The 24706-nt window shown below is 33.4% G+C and overlaps 1 protein-coding gene across 2 annotated transcripts; it reads right to left on the bottom strand.

Annotated features, from left to right (window-relative positions):
- Positions 1-13173: 13173 nt before the first annotated feature.
- Positions 13174-19333, bottom strand: LOC120203503. 2 transcript variants are annotated; one of them, XM_039203787.1, is made up of 3 exons: positions 19223-19333; positions 18743-18931; positions 13174-13664 (listed from the first exon to the last, which is right to left on the bottom strand). In XM_039203787.1, the coding sequence occupies exons 2-3, from the start codon at positions 18899-18901 to the stop codon at positions 13497-13499; spliced, it is 327 nt and encodes a 108-aa protein (XP_039059718.1). In that variant the 5' UTR covers positions 18902-18931; positions 19223-19333; the 3' UTR covers positions 13174-13496. The 2 variants fall into 2 exon arrangements, with proteins under 2 accessions (XP_039059718.1, XP_039059726.1); XM_039203795.1 differs by having other exon boundaries at positions 18743-18925; positions 19223-19331.
- Between the last annotated feature and the right edge of the window lie 5373 nt (positions 19334-24706).

The raw sequence follows: 24706 nt of genomic DNA on the forward strand, positions 1-24706 counted from the left end.
AAGAGGATCTCCCTCACACACCTTTGCTTTGCTGATGACTTGCTGGTTTTTTTCCATGGATCTTTTGATTCTGTGATGGGCGTTCTTAGCACATTAGAGACTTTCTACAAGCTTTCTGGCCTTAGACTCAATGCTATGAAAACTGAGCTTTATGCTTGTGGTGTATCTGACCTTATCCTTGGGCAAATTAAGGCTGGAACAGGCTTTAGAGTTGGTAATCTCCCTGTTAGGTACCTTGGTGTACCCTTGGTTACCAGGAAGCTTACTAGTAAAGATTGTACTGCTTTGGTAACTAAAATTAAGGAAAAATTGAGTAAATGGGCCAATAAGAGGCTGAGCTTTAGGGGTAGATTGCAGCTCATTAAATCTGTTCTATTTAGTATTTTTAGCTATTGGAGTAGACATCTTATCTTGCCTAAGGGAGTCATAAGGGATGTTGAGAAATTGTGCATGAGGTTCTTTTGAAAAGGGAGTGATTCCTCAGCTAGAGGGGCTCAGGTGAGCTGGAAACAGATATGCTTATTAAAATCTGAGGGAGGCTTGTGTTTAAGGAGCTTGACAGATTGGAGCAAAGCATGTTGCTTACTGCTGATTAAGAAGATTTTGGCGGGGGAAGGTCCCCTTTGGATTGCTTGGGTGAACTCTTATTGCTTTAGATCAGTGGATTTCTGGCATGCTGATTACAGGGCTCACTTTAGCTGGATCTTAGGTAAAATGTTTAAGCTGAGGAGTGAAGCTAGCAGTCTGTTCTGTTCTATTAGTAGCTGGTCTCAAGTTAATGCTCGGTGGATTTGGGATAATATTCGCTGTAGAGGTGAGAAGGTTAGTTGGCATCGGCTTGTGTGGTTTCCTGGCCATATTCCAAAATTTTCAATGATATCTTGGATGGAAATGTTAGACAGATTGTCAACTAAAGACAGGCTTGCAAGGTTTGGTATAGTTGTTGATAGTGGTTGTGGTTTGTGCAGATCTGGTTTTGAGTCTCGTGATCACATTTTTTCTGATTGTGCCTATGCTGTGGGAGTTTGGCATGCCATCTTGCATGCTTGTGCACTTAATCTGGGGCCTTTATGCTGGAATGACCTTGTCTGCTGGTTGCTGCTGAACCTTAAAGGGAAGTCTCTATTGGTTCATATCCTTAAGCTGGCCTGGTATGGGTTCATTTATTTCATCTGGGAGGAGCGTAACCACAGGCTATTTAGAGGTAAGACTCGCTCAATCGATACCATTGTAAGTAGAATTAAAGAAGCTGTAAGTATTAAAATGTATGGATGCCGCATGAATAGGCTAGATGCAGTAAATAGACAGTTGTGTATAGATTGGGGTTTGATGTAATGGGTTGATGGGTTATGGTTGTTGCAGCTAGTCTGCATTCTTTGGATGAATAAAATTTTACTTATCCAAAAAAAAATATATATTTTATTGTTTTTATTTGGATTTTGGGTCTTTTAAACAGGTTCAAGCATCAAGAATGTCATGGGTGTAAATGTTTAATGTCAAATGATTGAGAATTATTTAATAAATTATATTAAATTTCAAATTAGGTTATCATAATTTTTTATTAATAAATTTGATGTATTTGAAATTTTTATAAGACATATATTATAATATACGCACAATATTGTATTACACAATCAAATAAATTTTTAGGATGAAATATTTATTTTATTTAATCAACTAAGATATACTCCTCTATCTAATTAAAATGTTCTTTATTATTTTTTTGTCATTTTTTAAACTTTATTTTATTATTATTAAAACTTATTATTGATACAAATATGAAAAAATATTTTAAAAATCATCAATTAAGTAATTTTTAAATATATATTTTATAAAATTTAATTGTTTAAAATATTTAAAATGATATTAATCAAAATCTAAAAATTTTAACTTTTAAAATATTAATAAGAATAAATTTAGTAGGGCAAGGGGATATTTCTTCTTCTTTTTTTTGTACCCTAAAAGTTTAGGTCAAGGGTAGTTCCCCCGGTCCAGGGCCAAGATATACCTAAGACTCAATTGAGATTTACATAGGACTTTACAGATTGCCCACTAAGAATGACGGTGGTGGGATTTAAATTTGACATTACAAGCTCAAATTCTTGAATCCCAACTACTTGTGCCAACACTCGTTGGCAGGGGATATTTCTTTATTTCTCTCTCTATCGAATAAATATTTTAAATGATTATAATTCTTGCAATATGCAAAGTATATGCTTTAATTGCATCAATTGAATTTAAATGTTTTTAACATCTCATTCTTTAAAAAATCAAAACAAAAAGGGAAAATAGAGAAAAGGAAAACGCAATCTTCCCCTTTCTTCTTCTTACAGAAAATCAAGCCACACAATATCTCAACATGAAAAAGAAAAAGAAAACAAAGATATGTAATTAACAAAAAACTTCAAGCATTCAGACCAAACAAACCAACCCCAAAAAGAAAAAGGAAAAAAAAAGCCTGTTTCTAGAGAATTAAGTAAGTTGTAGTTGTTTGTTTCATGAGAAAATCTCGGAAAGAGAAAGAAAGAAGAACAATCCTGGGACATTTTTGTTCATCTAGTTCCTTGTCTTTTTGTTATTCTCTTCGTTAAGGAAATCAAGCAACACGGTGCTCTTGCATCGAGGGCACTTGGGATCCACTTCCGACAACATAACATACATGAGGCATCGAGGGCATCCCACCAGAACCATGGATGTCTCTTCGGGGCTACTCGGATATTCCACCGTCGTAGTCTGGTTGTCGGGTTCCGACGACACACACGAGCTCTCCGGTGACGTTTCCCAGGAGGAAACCGACGTGTTCGGGGACCCGACTTGTAGGATAGGCGCCCTTGGCGGCGATAAGTTCAGCGTCAATTCCAGCTCCGGACTGCTTGCTCTTCCACTCATTATTTTTCCACTTACAAATTCCCAACGATAATATTCACCTGTTTCATAGAAATGAACTAAACAATGAACCAAAAAGAAAAACCAAAAACCGAAGAAATATATATATATAATTCACCTACGTGAAACTGATTAGGAGGCCTCAGTTATCAAACTGAAGTGTTTGGGAGCCGAGAAAAAGAAACAGAGGAGATTGAGCTTGATTTTCTCTTCTGGACAGCTTTAGGCCTTTATATATGCAATGATTTTGAGGATTTTTCTTTCTTTTTTAATTGTTAGTAATGAATAAGGGGTAGGCTTGGAGGGTAAGGAGAATTTAGGGTGGAAAAAAAGCTGGGATAACATTCAAGTTTGAAGATGGTGACTTGTTCTATATATCTCATATGCATTTTTTCTTTTCTTTTTCACTGTAAACACTAATTAAAATTTATTTAATTATAAACTCAATAATATATTTATATATTTTTCGTAAACGGCACCATAATTAACGCCTAATACTTTTATTTTTATTTATCACATGTTCAAGTTTCCCAAGCTGCACATCGTCGGTCCAAAATCTAAAAAGGGAAAATCGCGTTATTAATACATCTATATATCACATGATACTTTAAGTCTTTAACATGCATTTGCCGAAAAGAAAATTAAAAGTGACCAATTAGTTCTAGATTCAGCCATTTTGTTGAAAAAAAATAACAAAAGAAAAAAAGCGAATATATATACTAAATTTTTATAATTTTTTTATTGAATATAATAATTAATTTGCATTTATTATTACTTAATCGATAATCTATACAATTATTATACCAGTCGAGCTTAAAAAAACATAAGTCAAACGTTAAGAATAAGTTTATTACAAATAAAGTATATTAAGAATTGTTTATAAAAAAATAGAGAAAATAAATAAATAGTAATTATTGTGCAAGCGAGCTGTCCCAAGATAGTTAGTGAATTGGGGAGGCAATTAATTAATTAGGAGTAATTTATTGGCTATAAATGTCGGGAAAAACATAATAATTAATTTCATTTTTAGTTATTTCTTTCTCCTTAAGACACATGCACACGTAATTACAGTTTTCAGCTAACTTTGTTGAGCAACCCAAATTATTAAATTAATTAATAATTTTTTCGATATATTATCAACAAATTTTTATTCAGAATATATTGAGCTACTTCAATAATAAATGAAAATACTATTTTTTAAAGATTTTGAATTTACGCAGTTGTATTTGTAGAATATATATACGTTATCAATGATTAATTTTTTTTAAATAAATATTTTTTTAATTAATTCAAACAATTTTAAAAGAATTAATATTCGATTTGATATGAATTCGATGGAAGGGTAAAATATACATGCAATGGGTGAAAATAAAGGGGTGGTGGTTAATTTAGGTGGCTTATCTTCATTTTTTTTCGAACAATTTCTGTTCACAACTGCCGGTTCTTTTAGACAAAGGAATTTTCAACTACCTTATTAAGATCCTTTCACTGCGTACATCGATTTCAACTGCTGGATTAAAGAGGTACATTTAAATATTTTAATTAATTAATTAATTAATGTCAAGTCGTCAAGAAAGGTTGTATGGCATCAAATTTGCGTTACCAAAGTATTATTATATGTATGTATGCTTAGGAAACAAGTAAAAAGTAATGGGAGGAGTAATTGCAATTTAATAGTTGCCCGAAAATATGAAAAAAAAAATTAATTGATGAATTAAATATGACAATAAAATATAATTAGTGTACATGTTCCCTTCAGTATGAGTTTAATAACATATTTTTCTTAATAAAATATTTTTTTTTATAAAAATATTATTAATGAGTTATCTTAAATATTTTTTTATACTTTTTATAATTTAAGTGATATATTTTATATGGCATCAAATGGACCTGAAATTTCAACCATCATTTTACTTTATTTTCAGTTGGGATTCTTGTTAATGATATTAAAATTTAATTAAAAAAAGAATAAGTATATGATGAACACGTTTTATGGTGACTATATTCAGAACAAATACCTAACAAAATTTAGAAATAATGTTATAATATGCACAACAATCACTCTTAAATACCAAAGCGGTTTTAGTAGGATCTATCATTCATAGTGTTAATAGTTCTCTGCCCTCGTGCTATCAATTAAACCTAGAAATTTCACTTAATATAGTGGAGCACATTTAACGGTGTCGTACATTAATTGGATAGGATAGGATCATGCTTAAATACTTAAAATAATGTTTTAATTATTTAAAATATCCTTGAATTATGCATTTTTAGGATTTAATATCTCAACTAAATTTAACCCTTAATCCACTTTTTAATGAAATGCATCATTTTTTAGTCCTCAGACTAACTTTTTTTTATTAGTTTCATCAAATAATTTGTATTAGCATGAACAATGTTTTTATGTTCATTTAATAATCGAATGAAGATGAACATAGGTGTGTTCGGTTTATCTATATTCACACAAAAAATTGTTTATTAGCTCATTTATTTAGTTATCTTTTTTTTTACTTTAAATATTGGTGAAGGTAGAGACTATATTAAATATGAGGTGAATTTTGGAGTACATATTGTGAAGCCTAAAGAATTTAAGGACCACTGGTATAATTTTATCCTTTTTCTATGGTTGCAAATGAAAAGGTTAAAAAGAGAGTGTTGGTTGACGGGCATTAAACAAATATGTTTGTGAACGCTTAATAAGCGAGTACGAACACCTTGAAAAATAAATAAATGAACACGAGCACAATATTGAAAATTTAAATACATATGAACTGAACATAAGCACCTTCAAAAATAAAGAAATAGATATAAACACAATTTATTCGTTCAAATTCAATCTATTTATACCCGACTTAACCTTAAACAAGCTAGGTGAAGGGTTTCACTACATCCTACCACCTAGTTTGCACAATCCTTAAACAAGCTTGGTGAAGGTTTCCAAAGGGTTTCATGGCACCCCACCACCTTATTTGGGACAAACTTAAGAGCTTTGCAACTACTCTCAAGAAACTCCATCCATTATTTATTAATGAATCAAATACTAAATATTCTAAATTCAACTCATTATTTTTCTGTCTCTATCCAAACAAGACATATATATATATTTCTTAGGGTATATTGCCCTTAGAAAGGGTAACGAAATGGTGAAATTTTTTATTACGACTTTATCATTAGATAATGGATCTATCAACCACCTTCACTATAATCAGCCAAAACCTTCTCGATTTTCTAATCCATTTATAATTATTGATTATCTTGTCTTTTCCAATAAAGTATATAAAATAAATTATAATATAATTAATAAATTTACATAATTATAATTAAAAAAATCATTACTGAATTTGAATATATATGACTTTAGATAAAAAAAATAACTTTAGATAAAACCCATATATAATGAGACTTGAATTTGAATACATATGAACTGAATCCATACATCAAGTTTACATATGATGAAATTTAAATCAAGATATTTAATAATTATAAAAGATAAAATTAAATTTTAATTATTAGATATATAAGAGTTAATTGTATTATGTCCTTAAACTATAAACTCTATTTCTTTAATTTTTTTAATATTCTAATTTAATCTCTAAACTACGAATCATTCTAAATTAGTCCTTAAACTCTTGAACATTCTAATTTCATCTCTATACTATGACTATATTTCTATATTAGTCACCAAAATTTTTAATATTCTAATTTCATTCCCAAATGCATCCAAATATGCAACTAGTTTCATCCATAGGTTAACCTAAATTTTGTTTTTAAAACATATAATAATATTTCTTGGCCTAACAATTTTATTTACGAGGGATGTGATTAGTATATATGTATAGTTTGGGATGAAATTGGAATATTCAAAAATTTTGGGTACCAATTTGAAATGAAAATCATAGTTTAGGGATGAAATTGAAATGTTCAATAGTTTTAGGACTAATTTAAAATGAGAGTGATATTTTAGGGATGAAATTAGAACATTTAAAAGTATAGAAAGCAATTTAAAATGAAGGTCATACTTTGAAGAAATACGATACAATTAACTTGATATATAACTAAATTTTAATTTTTGAGATTGAATATAATATTAATTAATATAGTAGATTCTTAAAAAAATCCTTGAATAAAGTTGACATAATAATTCATAATTTTAAAATACATTAATTATAAAAGAAATGAGATGTGTACTTTCATCAAAATTAATATTATTGCGATGGATGATTAATATATTTTATTGGTTCAAATAATTAATGGAAACCTTATACAATAAGGTTTCACAATTATGTGATCTTAATTACATTTATTTTTACAGGAAAAAGTTCAATGAAATTATTTATTTACGTTAGTACTTTAATCATATGTATCTAATTTGCTGTCATTGGTGGATAATATTAATATCTCAATCTGTAATATACTTTAGTTTAATGACACCTGACGCACTCGAATTTTTGAAAAAGTCAATAAGATCCTTAAATTTATTTCGTACTCAATATGACATTTAAATTAGGAAAAAAAATCAATATAGCCCTTTGTGGCTTTGACTAACAAAAATCATTGTTGATCGTTACGGTATTAATGTGATAGTTCACTTTATTGACGTTATGGTCCACAATATCTATGTGGCCATTTAAAGTACTAACATTACGGTCCACAATATTGACGTGGTAGTCTTTGGTGGATGATATTGATATAGATGAGTTTAACTAATCTTTTTTTTTTAAATGCGAGGGTTTAATTACTTTTTTAAGAAAAAATTGTGGTTTATTTAATTTTGAAGAAAAAAAATTAAAATTAGGACATTGTTTAAAAGTAAAAGTATTTAAAATTTATAAAAGAAACTAAAACTAAAAAAATATTGTCATTTATATAATATATTTTTGAAAATATAATAATATTTTTATATTGTATTTAGACACAATGACAGTATAATTTATCATACACTCATATCCATGCAATGTAGGTCATAAGGCAAGACAAACATATTCAACCGTGGAATGACATGTTAATATTGTGGATCACCATATTAGAATCTTGAACTTTCACAATAATATCATAATGGTCAACGATAATTTTCATTGTTCAAAGAGTTATGTTAATTTTTGTTTCTCAATTGAAGGATCACATTGTATACAAAATAAATTGAGTGACGACTTTGGTTTTCTTTTAAAAGTTTGAAGGCTTCATGTGCAATTAAGCCTATATATTAATACATCACAAGCTATGGCTAGCATGAATTAGGTTAGTTTTATTTATTTTTACATCTACCATATGTATAATTGAAAATTAATTAATCTATCAATAATTAGTTGGTCTATTGGGATGAGGCAGTAGATCCCTTAAAATAGGTCAGGGGTTCGAACTCTAACGTTTGCATATGAAACAAACTAGGTTGGAATGGTCGACTTTGTCTCTGTAGTACCCGATCTGGATTAGTAAGTAGATACCAATAATTAATTTAAAAGAAAAAAGAATTAATATCAACGTAAATAATTATATTTATATAAGAATTGTTAATTAATTTGATTTGATATCTTTTCTTTTTCTATTTTTACATAAAATTTGAAAAATTTTAGTTAAGTAAAATAATATTAAAGATAATATTATTGAAAGGAAAATTCGTGTAGCCTAAAAACAGTAAAATAAATATATAATATTATAATATATTAAAAAAGATAGTTTTTTTAACTTTTTTACAATTACTTATGATACGCTTATTATCTAAACGTGGTTTGCAAATTCTTTTAATGACATTATATTAAATAATAATTTTATTATCATTGCAAAAATAAATTATTCGTAAATTATGATCAAATTATATGTAACACCCTTAGTCGATACGACCCGAAAGTAGATCGACTAGAGCATTACACGAGACCACCAAAGTGGCTAGCCCAAAATTTTAAAACATGTTCATTTTCATTTTAAAACATACTATGTGGTACCAAAATGACATACCAAACAACTGTAAAATATTTTTATATACTTGAGCTCCGAGACACATAGTTTAAAACAAATAATTCAACTCGAAGTTTATAAATCGGATATATAAGTAAGGATCACATGAATACACATGTCTACTAAGCTACAGTACACTACTCTAGAAGAGATGTTGGAAGTCCTACTGTGATAGTGCCACTTGAACGGTTCAAGCTAAACCTGCAAACGAAAACATCTGAATGTCAAGCTTACAAAGCCCAACAATATAATTGTTAATCTAGAGCAATATATGAATCGCATAAACATAACCTTGCTAGAAGACATGGTAATAAGCAGTAGGTACATGCATAATCCTAATCAAGTGCTACATACTTAAAGTTCAACAGTTCTACCTCTTAGGTGTAAGTCTCATGCTTCCCTTAGTTTCTACTAAAGGCCCCGCCATGAGTAAACGTATACTAGGTCTTTAACCTCAATATCATACTACAGTGCATCATTATGAAGGTTAACACCTGAGTCACACAACATCAGCATCTCCCAACTACCTTAGGTAAGGCTCGGGTCACAGAGCATCGACACCTCACAAGCATCTTAGGCTAGGTTCGGGTCACATAGCATCGTCAGCTTACCATGCTAGTCTACTCCTCTAGAGTGCTCAGAGCGTGTATGGGTCACATAGCAACAGTACAATATCCAACTAGCATCTAAAGTTCCATCACACTAATTTGGATATATCTGGATATTTCTAAAACAATTGGAGATCGTCACTCACACACATAAGTAACTTGGGTGTTATCATCGTCTCCCGAGCGATAAGCAAATACATAAATCTTATAGAATCTTACCTCATAACGTTTTTATGATTATTACACAATTTATTCAATGTTTTCATTTGTAAGCTTTATTGAGAGGTTTTGGCAATCCTAGACCCCTTCATGTGTCCTTAACTAAAATGAGGCTTCTAGCCTATTTCAGTTCGAGGTATTGATACTAAGCCCTTTAGTATCTATATTGACCCTTGAGTATCGATACCCACCCTTGGTACAGGTATCAAATCTGACTACTAGAATTTAAGATTTAATTATGGTATAGATACCTTACCCTTGAAATCGATCCCTAACAAATAATATCGATACTCTTTGTATAGAGTACCGGTACTACACAGCTAAAAACCCTGATATTAGTCATTTATAATATTTTTATTGAGTCTTCACGAACAAGCATTCATTATAGAGCTAAACAACTCGTTTTATTATTTAACCAATATGCAACTTAGACTCTTAGTAGTATAGGTTATTACATTCACTTAGGCCCATAAGGGTAATTTGATAATTTCACATAGTACATCGTTTCTCTATCACATTCTACACTACCTTGAGTGTAAGTGTATCCTTCACAATGAATCATTCATTCACGAATGTTCGATATGCACTCCTTTAAAGGTATTTTTAAGGCTTCTTACTCCATAAGGGTATTTTGGTAATTATTCCATATAGGGGTATTTGAATCATTTCATAAATTAGGATCCTTTTCCAAGCTTATTCGTACCTTTTATAGCAATCTATAATCATTCAGATACAACGAGTGATGTTTTGAATCTTTTGGTTTTTAACATTATTGATACTTTACTAACCAGTATGGGTACTCATACAGTATTGATATTGGTATTGACAATATCGATACTCCAACAGTATTGATACGAGTATCGGTACTATAATAACAATATCGATACTATAACCCAAAAAACCCTAAATAAGGTTTGAGAATCACCCAAAAACCCTCTCAAACACGCTAGTTTGGTCCTAAATCAACAAATAAAGCTTAAAGAAGTCTTATATGGTCATCTAACACCATAAAAACACCATCTTTACAACAAGAACATCATCTAGGATGTGAATCAAACAAAAACCCCAAATATGCTCAAATACCCCAAATCCCAACAAAGCATCACATTTAGGAAATTTAGCACAACAATTGACTAGAAATGCATTGCCTTAGCTAGAGAATCCGAAATGAAGCTCCTTTCTTCAACCAAACTTGTTACCTCATCTTCCACTTGACCTTGAGCATTCAACCCCCACAACCCTTTCCTATAGCACATGGAGAGGAAGGAGGATAAGGAAATGAGAAGAAAGAAAATGAAGAATGATATAAAACCCTCATCTTTTCATAAATGAGAGAATCACACTTTTGGTCTTTTGCATTTTGCTTTATACTAAAAAAACCTATTGTTATAACCTTTTGGTCTGATTCCAACCCAAATAAACTCCCACTCGATCCAACGACTATAATTACAAACTCTGCGAGGTCTACATACCATTCGAGTAAACTCAAAATTACTAACTCAGAATTTGAGGTGTTACATTATATTTATTAATGATGATCAAATTTGTATTATAAAGTGAAAAAAAGAAAAGAAAAAAAAAAGAAAACTTCATATATTATTATATTGTATAAATTTACCCAATATTGTTGGTGAGGCGAAATCTTTAATGGCTTAACGAGAAATGTAATATTTAATTCCTAGCTTGCATGTACAAGGAATTTAATGGCTTAACTTTGATTGTTGGAAAGATTTCGCGATTTTTTTTTCTCGAAATAATAATATTGATAATAAAGTATGGAGTTGGAGCACATATGAATTTGGTTTAAATTTCATGCAATATTAAATAATATATAATTTAATGCATTCTTTAAGTGTCTATTTTCCTCTCTTTATAATGCTTAAATTCATAATTGCCGCAAGCTATATATTTTGTATTGAGTTGTTCCCTCAAAATGTTGTACCCCTAAGTTTGAATTATTACAAATAAGGGTTAATTACATATTTGGTCACTCAACTATTCTTGCAATTTTGTTCTAATCGTCCAACAATCCTTTCAAAATCATCACAAAACTTATATTTTTATTCTAATTTAATCACCCACCGTCCAAAATAAATTAATTAAAAAATAGAACTACTGCCACTAACATTTTTTGTTCTTGAAAATTTAAAATTGTCTATTTTCTTTACCCAAATAGGAAATTTCATTTTTAGTATTTTAAAACATCAATTTAAATATATCCAATCCTCAAAGTTCCTTATGAAAACACACCCCCTAAAGTTTGCTAATTTCATTTTCTTTATTACAGTTATTTAATACGAAAACGTGGAAATATTTAAGATGCTTCTTTGAGAGTTGCTATCATTTCTTTTAAGTTCCATGTGAATGATTTAAATTTTTGTTCACATAATCCCAGGCTTTACTAGCATGCTTTAACTGAACCCCTTTTGAAGTTATGGTCGAAATTATTTGTATCCACGTAGAATTGATTCTACCCACTAAATCGTGATTTAATTAAGCTTGAATAGAATATTAATGTATTGTATGATCCTTGTTTATACTCGATCCTAAATATGGGTAAAACTTTCTGTCGAATTCCAATTATGTAAAAGGGCATTACCATCCAAATCGAAATGAAATAATAACACAAACATGATATGGATGCATGTAAAAACCAAATCTATCGTGCAACTTATTCTCAAATGTCAACTCTTGCAAATCATGCATTGAAATTAAACTCCAAGAAAACCCTAAATTAAAGTCCAACAGAAAATGACTTGATCTTTGTTTTAGAAAGGATCTCAGTACAGATGCAGTAGTTCGAAATTTCTGCTTAAAGCCCCTACACATTATAGGTGAACTGACGCAATACATCGTGTTAACAATTCATCCGGGGCAAAGCAGCCGAGTCTCCGTTCATGCCAGTGCATGCAGAAGCAGAAGATTAATGAATGAATGCATGTATGTTTGAATGCAGAAGCTCAAGTTTCAGCTTAGAGCACAACATATAAGGCATTCTAAAGCAATATAAAAGAAGAGACTACATTTAGAGCAAAGAAGCTGAATCCAATTCTCCAATCAATGCATGAGAAACAAACATGTTGAGCCAATTTGCAAAATCATGTCACGTAGCATGTAAATTGTAAATACACCAAATAAATTAGAAATAATAATACGTTTACATCATTCTAAGGCAGTTCTCCTAAGAAAATTTCTTTTTCAAGGTATGGAACTACAAATTAAGCAAATTCTTCTCACCCCCATCTTCTAACTACAGATTGGACGGGAATTCACAGTTGTTTTCTAATAGCAGGAAGAAATAAGATACTCCCACACTCAGAAATAACATTTGTCATCGGCATGTATGCGGGCAATGGTGATTTTTAAGGTTATAATCAGTTGACAATACACAGAAAAATGACAAGTCAGCATTGTCATAGTAATTGAATAGGACTGGTAATCCAATATTGGCAAAAGCCAAGTTAACTACCTGTACTTCTAAAGTGGGTCCAAACTGAGCCATGTATCTCATCATAGGGTTTTTTTTCATTCTCAATCAGCTAAAGGTGGTAATAGTTCTAATACCATATAAAACATCAGAAAATTAGATTCCAAGTAGCTGAGTCAAATAACAGCAGCCACTTAGCAAGGAATATGGATTGTAAAATGGATGATTTAAACCAAGCATAGCTTCATCTATTCCTTTCAAAAGAGATGAAGTGGATACGAGGAAAAAGAAACATATAACTTACAACAAATGTAACTTCGAACTTACACTTACATGGATAAACAATGATTTTACAACTTCAATGCACAGAAATCAGAGCATATGTTTTAAGATGTAATAGCCTAGTCCTCCAAGATCTGTTTCCTCTCAAGCTCAAGAATATGTTCAGTCAAATGGCTTACAGTGTGATTTGTAGTCTTGTTATTTCCCCTGCACTGCAACAGTTGCAGTTCAAGACTCCGCACAAGTTCATTAAGCCTCTGAATCTTCTTCTCTTGTGATAGGATGATCTGCAATGAGTGATAAATTTCCACTAGAAGTCAATCAGAAGTTGAATTGCTGGTGGAAAATGTAGGAATTATAGAAATGAGTTGTCAATCCCTTAAGTTAAGAGATTCTGTAATTATTTTCTGTTTTTCAATCCCATATTTCAAGGGATTACATCTCCTAGGATTAGTTTCCTTTCTTAGAGTTTCCTAGTTTAGAGGCATAATTTGTATATAAATATGTAATATGTTCTACTGAATGTACACAAGAATAAAAATAACAGACTTGTCTGTTTTCTACAGTCTGTTTTCTACATGGTATTAGGTTAGAGCGATCAATCCGATTTCCTCTTCTCTTTAAATCAATTCCTATTCAACTTTTATTTTTTTCATGGCCATGGCTAATCCGGATCCCTCAGCATCCGAAATCACTTCCCAGACCAGCCCCTCTCAATCTGATTTTCAGATTTCAAATTTCAAATTTTCAAAGCAACAGAGGAAAAATCGCCTTTGGTGTGAACATTGTAAGAAGCCAGGCTATATGATAGATCAATGTTGGAAGCTGCACGGAAAAACAACCGATTGGCAGCCCACACAGTCCAGGTTTCAAAAGGAGCCTCATATTGCCTCTCAAGATGATTCCTCAAGCAGTTTTAGCAAGAAACAGATAGAGGATCTGTAGCAGATTTTGAGCAATATGACAGCCAAGCCTACAAATATGACTTATACTACTACTGATGGAAATAATCCATATGCTTCCTCGGTACAATGGATAATAGACTCGGGTGCATCAGATCATATGACAGGAAATATAGATCTCTTGGAGGAATATAGTGAAAGCAGCTTACCAGCTTCTATCAAAATAGCATATGGCTCTCTCACTACAGTCAAAGGGAGTGGTTCTGTTACATTAACAAAAATCTACTACTTCATAATGTCCTCTATGTTCCTAGACTTGCATGCAATCTGTTGTCAGTCAGCAAATTAATTAAAGATTTTGGTTGTAATGTTGTGTTAGGTACTGGTGGTTGCATTTTTCAGGCACATGGCTCGAAGAGGGTGATTTGCAGTGCTAGGCTGGGCAAAGGATTGTACAACCTTGGAGGTAAAGCATCTCATAATCATGCCTTATCCAGTGCTATTAAGAAACCAATTTTATCTTCTGATCTCAATACCAATAAAATTATATTATGGCACTCTAGATTAGGTCATCCTAATTTTTTCTATCTTTCCAAAATGTTACCGAACTTATTCATTAATAAAGATCCATCTTTGTTTTCCTGTGAAATTTGTCAAATGGCCAAACACACCAGAAAACCATATATTACAGCCAAATTTGAACCAACAACTTTTTCCAACATCCATAGTGACATTTGGGGCCCTTCTCCTGTCAAAAGTATTTCTGGGTATAAGTGGTTTGTGTCTTTTATAGATGATTACTCTAGGACAACATGGGTTTTCTTAATGAGAGAAAAATCTGAGATTGAGTCTCTCTTTAAAAGTTTTTATCAAAAAGTTGAAACCCAATTTGACACAAAAATCAAAATTCTAAGGAGTGACAATGGGAGTGAGTATTTGAATAAAACCCTTGGGTATTTCTTTAAGGAAAAAGGCATTGTTCACCTTACTTCTTGTGTCAACACACCTCAACAAAACGGGATAGCAGAAAGGAAAAATAGACATCTTCTAGAGGTTACTAGGTCTCTTATGTTTGCTGCTAATGCTCCTAAGTATCTTTGGGGGGAAGCTCTTCTTACAGCCACTTATCTCATCAATAGAATGCCATGTAAGACCTTAGATTTCAAAATTCCTACTAAGATTCTGTTTCAGTTGTATCCCCATTTTAAACATTTAAACTCAAGTCTTTCTCCTCGGGTGTTTGGGTGTACAACCTTTGTTCATATCCACAACAGAGGGAAATTAGATCCTAGGTCCATAAAGTGTGTGTTCTTGGGCTATTCTTCGAGTCAGAAGGGTTACAAGTGTTACTCACCTTCCACAAAAAAGACCTATGTCTCCTTTGATGTTACATTTTTTGAAAACCAACCTTATTTTTCAGGAACAGAAATTCAGGGGGAGAGTTACAAGGAATTTCAGCCTGTTCAAACCGATATTTCTTTACAGCCTATTAGTTACAAGGAATTTCAACTTGTTCAAACCGATATTTCTTTACAGCCTATCCTTTCCTTACTTATTACTGTCTCTCCAAAGCCGGCTAGCACTGTCCTAGTTCCTAGGGAGGGTGATGGGAATAACCTAAATAACTCTAATGAATTACCTTCCTCCTTATCTCAGCACTCTAGTCCGTGCAAAACACCTTCCATCACTACCAAAAATGCACCTAACAATGACCCTGAAACCATAACTCCCCAACCGAAACAACTCAGTGTTTACTCAAGAAGAAGGAAAGATGTTGCTGAAGAAATCAGTCAGCCTAGCATTTGCCAAGAACCAGATTCGGATCCTGTTGCAGATGAAACAAAAGGTAATGATGGTTACCAAGAGGCTACTACTGTTGATCTTGATAACTTTCCTATTGCTATTAGGAAGGGGGTAAGAAAATGCACTGCTCATCCCATAAATAAGTATGTTGCATATGGGAAATTACAGTCTAATTTCAGGGCCTTCACTGCCAGCATTAACACTGTGAAAATCCCAAGAAATGTGACAGAAGCATTTCAATCTCCTGAGTGGAAAAAGGCTGTGGAAGAAGAGATAAAAGCGTTGCAAAAGAATAAGATATGGAGTTTGACAGATTTGCCAAAAGGGAAGAGAGTTGTTGGATGCAGGTGGATATTCACAGTCAAATATCATTCGGATGGGAGTGTGGAAAGATACAAGGCAAGGCTGGTTGCTAAAGGTTTTTCTCAGTCCTATGGCATCGACTACCAGGAGACTTTTGCACCGGTTGCAAAATTGAATACCATCAAAATATTGTTATCAATAGTTGTTAACATGGACTGGAAATTGCATCAACTGGACATAAAGAATGCTTTTCTGAATGGGAACCTTGAAGAAGAGGTATACATGGAGGTCCCCCCCGGATTAGAAGGAAAGGTCACTAAGAAAACTATGTGCAAGCTCAATAAAACCTTATATGGCTTAAAACAGTCTCCCAGGGCTTGGTTTGATCGATTTGCTAAGGCTATGACACAGAATGGTTTCAAACAAAGCCAAGCGGATCACACATTAATCAGAAAAATTACACCGAGTGGTAAGATAACCCTCCTAATTGTCTATGTAGATGATATGATTATAACTGGCAGTGATATAGAAGAAATAGAAAAGCTAAAGATGAATCTTGCAAAGGAGTTTGAAACCAAGGATTTAGGGAGTATGAGGTATTTCCTGGGTATGGAAGTTGCAAGGTCTGAGGAAGGGCTGGTCATAAACCAGCGTAAGTATGTTTTGGATCTTCTTGCAGAAACTAGGATGCTCGACTGCAAACCAGTTGAAACTCCAATGGAGCCAGGCTTGAAATTTTGCAAGGAAAGGACTAGAAATCCAGTAAACAAGGAAACCTACCAAAGGTTAGTTGGGAAGTTAATCTACCTTTCACTGACCAGGCCTGATATTGCATACTCAGTGAGCATTGTTAGCCAACATATGAGTGATCCTCGAGAAGAACATTTGGAAGTTGTTAACAGAATTTTAAGGTTCTTGAAATTTACCCCAGGAGCTGGACTTATATTTAGAAAAAATCAAGACAGAACAGTGAAGGTTTATACGGATGCAAGCTAGGGAGGTGAATTAACTGATAGAAGGTCAGTTAGTGGCTACTGTACCTACGTTTGGGGTAATTTGGTGACTTGGAGAAGTAAGAAACAAGTTGTTGTCTCTCGAAGTAGTGCTGAGTCAGAGTTTAGAGCAATGGCTCTCGGAATATGTGAAGGAATGTGGATTAAAAGACTGCTCACAGAACTGGACTTAGATGACAAGAAGAATTTTGAGATTTTTAGTGACGGTCAATCAACTATGAGTATAACAAAAAACCCAGTGCAGCATGATAGAACGAAACACATTGAGATAGACAGACATTTTATTTACGAGAAGGTCAACAATGGAGTTGCAAAACTGCAGTACATTCCGACGAAGAAACAGCTGGCAGATATCTTCACCAAAGCCCTTCCACGAGTGACTTTTGATGAGATGTCATTCAAACTGGGTATATACAACATATATACACCAGTTTGAGGGGGAGTGTAGGAATTATAGAAATGAGTTGTCAATCCCTTAAGTTAAGAGATTCTGTAATTATTTTCTGTTTTTCAATCCCTTATTTCAAGGGATTACATCTCCTAGGATTAGTTTCCTTTCTTAGAGTTTCCTAGTTTAGAGGCATAATTTGTATATAAATATGTAATATGTTCTACTGAATGTACACAAGAATAAAAATAACAGACTTATCTGTTTTCTACAGTCTGTTTTCTACAGAAAATGTAGATCAAAGACAAGACACTCGTTATAATTGGCCACCAAAGGCAAATATTTCCAAGTATCTAGTTCATGCCTTTGGGCCTACAGGGTTTGAAATAGCATAACAGCTCCTTCTAAACAATGTGAATGTGTTGATTAGAACACCATGATCAGTGTCAAAAACAAAAAATAATACTAACCCAACAGGAGTGACAACAGAGAAAAACAAGAACTTTGTCATTGAAAAAAAAAACAAAAACAAGCTCACAAGGCATAAAATTATCCCAGATTGAAAAACATTCAGAGACTACTTATAATGTACACCGATACTATACCATGTTCTGAGCAAACATAAATCTTGAATATAAAGACAAAACTCAAACAAAAATATTGAAGAGGATAGCTTACAAAAAAGAAATTGCTAAATAAGGGTATAAAAACATTTTGTTTTACTTCTACAGTTTCCTTCCTACGCTGAATAAACCAGCATTAGTAAGCTGATTAGAAAGTGAAAAGATTACAGATAAAAAGGGGTTTTCCTTTTGCAATTCAGCATAAGATTACATAACTATACATATAATACGTCAAATAAAACATATGCATTTCAATGAATCTAATCTCATTATTCAAACTTTAACCGTCAAAAAAAGATAAACTTGAAATTTTATTAGTAAAAGGCGTGTCACCTTTTCTTTCACAGCTTCTTCCCTCCTGGAAATTTGTTGCTGCTTCTGGGATACACTCGGGGCCGTGTCAACATCGACAACAAGTGGTTGTCTCCACTCAAACTGTGATGTGATTATTAATACAATGAATAGGAAAACAAGTAACATTGGTCTCGACATTGTTCTCTAACACTCTTTTCAAACCTGTAACTTAAAAAAATTCAACATTCATTAAAACTAACCCTAAACTAAAATGCCGTCACCGCATGTGTTATGCGATTAATCAAATTGATCAAAGTAAAAAATAAAATTGAGTCAATATACATAAAGTAAATGCAGTAATTTCATAAAAACTAAGCACTAACAGTTAAATATCTCAAAGCTAACTTAAGGATCAAATTCAGCTAAAAGCCCGTAACTTTATTCGACCAAAATATTAGAAGAAATGAAGAAAATACCTAAATCGAAAAGGGAGGAGGAAAAGGTGGGGGGGAAACTTACAGATCAAAGTTGATTAGAAAACCCTAAATTCATGATCGATCAGAACACATTTGCGACTATTCTTGTGAGGGTTCTGAACCTTCTTCTCTGGGTTTGATTTGGATTGCTTTCGTTATACCCCGAAGAAAGCATTGATTTTTATATTTGCATTTAAAAAAACGAACGAAGTCAAATTTTGTGGATTGGGCTGTCGGACTTTACTTATTTCCTTCCTTTTATTTGGGTTTGTACCACATTTTAATTTTATTCATTAGAAAATCAATTTAAAATTTAATGGATTGAATATTTATAATTTTTATAAAATCTAAATTTACAAAATTTATTTTAAAATTTGAATAGCCTATTATCATCATTTAAGTACGAGTATGCTAAATTCGAATTTAATGGTAAAAGAAAATGTCATTCTCCTTAGAAATTTTGAATTCGAATAGTGATATTTGCAAAGTGTGTTGTTTAGGTCAATTATAAAAAAACTCTATACAAATACTATAAGGAAAGTCCATTGAATAATCTTTTGTGTACTATCTATGTTTCAAAAAATAATTACTAAATAGTATAATTAAACATTGGTGATTAAATAAAAATATTTTTTGTTAATAAAAAATAAAAAAAATATTATTAAAAAGATTTTTATATTGATTTAAATAATTAGTACTATACAACCTTAGTACTATGCAACCGTTGATAAACCCTGATGTAAACCATTGTAGGGGACATCATAGAAGACATAATAGTCGTTCGTCGGAGGTAATCACTCAGATTTCTAATTTATCGATCTTGAAAAGAACGAGTCCGCCTTTAGAGAACTCATAATACTCTAAGAAACTACATAACGGGGATGAAGAGATAGAGCAGTTGTTTGGCAAGGAAGCTACCACCATGGAAGTTGATGATGGCTTTAATAATTTTGAGGAGGTGTTGCATCAACAGGGGAACAATATGAAAGAACAAACATGAGTGAATTCAGCTAAATTTTCATATGCGCATATGATATCAAGAACTATTGAAACGAAACGGGTAATCAAGAATTTGTGTGAAACAGATGATGTGGAGGTTTTGGATGAAGATTGCATCATAGATGACACAGGACCAATCACAAAATGTATGTAACAAGTGATCATTATTAGGTTAGTAGATAGAACAATCGGTTACGGGACCCTATTGGGGCGAATCCATGCATTTATGGAAGCCTTTAAAAGATGTCCAGATGGTTGAGTTGGAAAACAATTATCACCTGGTGAATTTTTCCAATGGTACTGATTATGTTAAGGTTCTAACTGAATGGTCGTGAATGATTTATGGTAGTTATTTAACGGTGTAATCTTGGAGTAGATCATTTTCGACATCGAAGAACCATCATTCATAAATCCTTGTCTAGGTGAGATTGACGAGTCTTCAATACCGATATTATTCGAAGTCTCTATTTTGTAGGATTGCATGGTAGTAGGAAGGGTAGTGCGTGTGGACTATAATACACAGAACAGTGGTAGAGAGAAGTTCGCTCGTCTTGCAATAATCGTGGACTTAAACAAGTCGTTGAAGTCGTGCATTGGGATTGACTGCTTAATTCAAAAACTAGAATATAAAAGTGCTGGGAAATAAAATGAGTACGAGTAATTTCCCTATAACCAGATTAGTGAGAATGCGAAATAAAAGAGGAAAAATAATACCCGAAATTGATAACGGAGTTCAGCCAATTATGCCTACGTCTCCGGACTGCTGTAGATCTTTTACTGAAGAGAGAAAATTTACAGGTGTTTACAAAAAACTCACAACTCACAAGAAAGCTCTCTAGTATTGGGAGAAAGAAATGATTTGAGATAATTTTGAAGCTAAATGGGTTAGGGTATTTATAGTTGAAGCTTAAAGACTAATCTTGTAAATACCATAAAGTGTACAGGGACTAAAATGTAATTTCCCTAAATAGAAATTAAATACAACGAATTCGGTGCTCAATCCACCGAATTCGGCGCCCCCAATTCTTGATTTTAAAAGCCCCATCTTTGACTTTACAATCTCCCACTTTAAGACTGATTTTAATCTGTGTTCACACCTCGATCGATGCAGCAACATTTCTGGTCTTGTTAATCTAGCATGCCAACTGAAGCTGAACACAACTTCAGTTTGTCAGTAGTCACCGTGTCTTCCGGATTTTGAGCTCCACTAATCTTTTCAAGTTTTAAAATCCCATATTCCAGAAAAGACTAGATAAAATGATATCGTAATTGTATGTGCTTCGTTCTGGAATGAAAAGACGAATTCTTCGCTAGATGGATAACACTTTGACTGTCGCAATGCAAGACATTATTTTCTTGTTTCTTGCCTAACTCTTCCAAGAAACTTTGGAGCCAAACCATCTCCTTGCTGGCTTCCGTAACAGCGACATATTCTGCTTCAGTTATGGAGAGAGCAACTATTTTCTGTAGTTGAGATACCCAACTCACTGCATTACCTCCTAGAGTATAGACATATCATGTAGTGCTCCTTCTGATGTCAGCATTTCCGGCTAAGTCAACATCTACATAGCATGTCAGTATCGTATCTCCACCTTTGAAACAAAGTGCTTTGTTTGTAGTACCCTGCAGATATCTGAGGATCCATTTGACTATTTCCCAGTGTACCTTGTCTGGATTATTCATGTACCTGCTAACAGCTCCCACTGCATGAGCAATATCTGGTCTAGTACAAACCATGACATACATCAGACTTCCAATTCCTGAGGCATACGGCACCTTCACCATGTGTGCACGTTCTTCCTCCGTCTTTGGTGACTGTTCTTTGGAGAGTCTAAAATGAACACCCAAAGGTGTACTTACTGGTTTAGCATATTGCATGTTAAACCTGAAAAGTACTTTGTTGATGTACTCAGCCTGTGATAACATCAAAGTCCCCGAATTTGTGTCTCTCTTAATCCTCATCCCAAGAATTTGCTTTGCAGGGCCCATATCTTTCATTGCAAACTGCTTCGACAATTTTTGCTTCAAGTTTATAATCTCATGCATGTCTGAGCCTACAACGAGCATGTCATCAACGTACAACAATAAAATAATGAATCTGTTGTCGAACTTCTTGATGTAGCAACAATGATATGCTTGGCATATGGTAAAACCACTACTACTCATGAAACTATCGAACTTCTTGTACCACTGTCTAGGAGCTTGTTTTAAACCATACAAGCTCTTCTTCAACCTGCATACCAGGTTTTTCTTGTCTGCCTTTATGAAGCCTTCTGGCTACCCATATAGATTTCTTCCTCCAAATCACCATGAAGGAAAGCTGTTTTTACATCTAACTGTTCAAGATGTAGATTTTCTGCAGCTACAATTTTTAATATCAGTCTAATTGTAGACAGTTTCACGACTGGAGAGAAAATTTCGTTATAGTCAATACCTTTTTTTTTGTTGAAAACCTTTGACAACCAATCTTGCTTTGTAGTGTTTGCTCCCATCGTGCTCTTCTTTGATTCTGTAAATCCACTTATTATGGAGCGCTTTCTTGCCTGGTGGTAATTCAGCTAATTCCCACGTATGATTTGACATAAGCGAGTCCATCTCATCTTTCATGGAAGACTCCCACTTGACTGAATCCTCTACCTGCATTGCTTCATCATAGCACTCTGGTTCATCATTGTCAGTCAACAATAAGTAGTGCAAAGAAGACGAATAACGTTGGGTTAGTTTAGGAATTCTAGAGGAGCGTCTCAGTTCTGGTGTGCCTGGTTCTTCTTGAACTACTTCAGGATTGATCTGAACATCATTTCCAGAAATCTCCTCGAACTCAGCAAATTCCTTTGTTTCAGCTTCGGTATTGGAGCTACTTAATTCTATGGTTGACATGTCTTTGTACATCACATTCTCATTGAAAATGACATCTTTGCTTCTGATGATCTTTCAATTTTCGTAGTCCCAAAACCGGTAATCAAACTCATCACCACCATAACCAACAAAGACACATTTGTTAGACTTGGCGTCAAGTTTACTTCTTTCAGCAGAATTTATGTGTACGTAAGAAATACATCCAAACACTCTTAAGTGTGAAAGGTTTATTTCTTTCTTGCTCTAAAATTCCTCCGGTATTCCACCATCCAATAGAATTGAGGGCCCACGATTGATCAGGTAAGTTGCAGTGTTAATAGCTTTAGCCCATAGCAATTTTCGCAAGCCGACATGTATCCTCATGCTTTTGGCACGTTCATTCAGAGTTATGTTCATGCGTTCTACTCCGCCATTCTGCTACGGTGTCATGGGAACTGTTGTCTCCATCTTGATCTCATTATTTGGGCAGAAATCTCTGAATCTACTATTTCTATACTCTCCTCCATTATTAGACCTCAACCGCTTGACTTTCAAACCAGTCTCATTTTCCACCATGGCCTTCCATTTTCTGAAGTTATCAAAGACTTCTGATTTCTTCTTCAGAAAATAAACCCACACTTTCCTTGTAGAATCATCGATGAAGGTGACATAATATAGTGAGCCTGCAAGAGATAGAACTGGAGATGGTCCCCATACATCAGTATGAACCAACTCTAACTTTTCTGTCTTGGGTGTCTTGCCAATCTTTTCAAAATTTACTTTCTTTTGTTTGCCAAAGATACAATCCTCGCATAGTCTGACATCTACACTCTTTAGATACGACAACTTCCCTTTTGACAAAAGTGTCTTCATCCCTTTCTCGCTCATATGACCAAGTCTTTGGTGCCATAGGTTTGATTTTTCACCAGCATCTGCTACTACAATGATATTCTCTAAATTTGAGGTTTTATAGAGAGTACCAGTCTTCTTACCACGAGCAATGACAAGTGCTCATTTGGTAATCTTCCATTCACAGCCTGAAAAGGTTATACTATATCATTCTCCATCAAGCTGTCCTACAGAAATCAAATTTCTTTTGAGGCCAGGAATATCTCTCACTTCTTTCAGCTTCCAGGTAGTTTGGTTTGACAACTTTAATCGAATATCTCCTTTCCGACGATCTTCAAGGTTTCATCATCAGCTAGATGAACCTTCCCAAAATCACCACTGACATAGTTCTCCATGATTTCTTGGCATAGGGTGGAGTGGAAAGATGCCCCTGAATCCAAGATCCATAATTCAATCGAACTGTGGACGCTTAGAATCATGGCATCACCTGTCTCCTCTGTCATGTTGGCAAATTCTTGTACACCGGTATCTTTCTTCAGTGCTCGGTAATCTCTTTTAAAGTGACCCTTCTGCCACAATTATAATAGGTAAAGCATTTCTTTCCCGTTCTTGATTTTCCGCTTCTGGATTTCGATCTCCCACGATTTGAATTTCTTTCTGAAGTTCTCCCTCTAGACTCCATGTGCAAGGCTGAGGAGCTTAATGCTTCACCCGATTTTCTCCGTCGAATTTCTTCACTTAATATCAGATCCCAAACATCATCGAATTTCAATCTACTGTTTCCCGACGAGTTGCTGACTGCTGTAACAGTAGCATTCCAACTGTTTGGTAGAGATGATAA

This window comes from Hibiscus syriacus, unplaced genomic scaffold, assembly GCF_006381635.1.
Source record: "Hibiscus syriacus cultivar Baekdansim isolate YM2019G1 unplaced genomic scaffold, ASM638163v2 tig00000340_pilon, whole genome shotgun sequence".
Taxonomy (NCBI): Eukaryota; Viridiplantae; Streptophyta; class Magnoliopsida; order Malvales; family Malvaceae; genus Hibiscus; species Hibiscus syriacus.

What these genes read in the sequence shown, in the direction of transcription:
- LOC120203503 (XM_039203787.1), bottom strand. Translation starts at nt 18,901, where the DNA reads ATGTCGAGACCAATGTTACTTGTTTTCCTATTCATTGTATTAATAATC. An exon ending in AAGAAGCTGTGAAAGAAAAG is followed by an intron (nt 13,665 to 18,742) that starts GTGACACGCCTT and finishes CACTCATTGCAG; the next exon opens with ATCATCCTATCACAAGAGAA.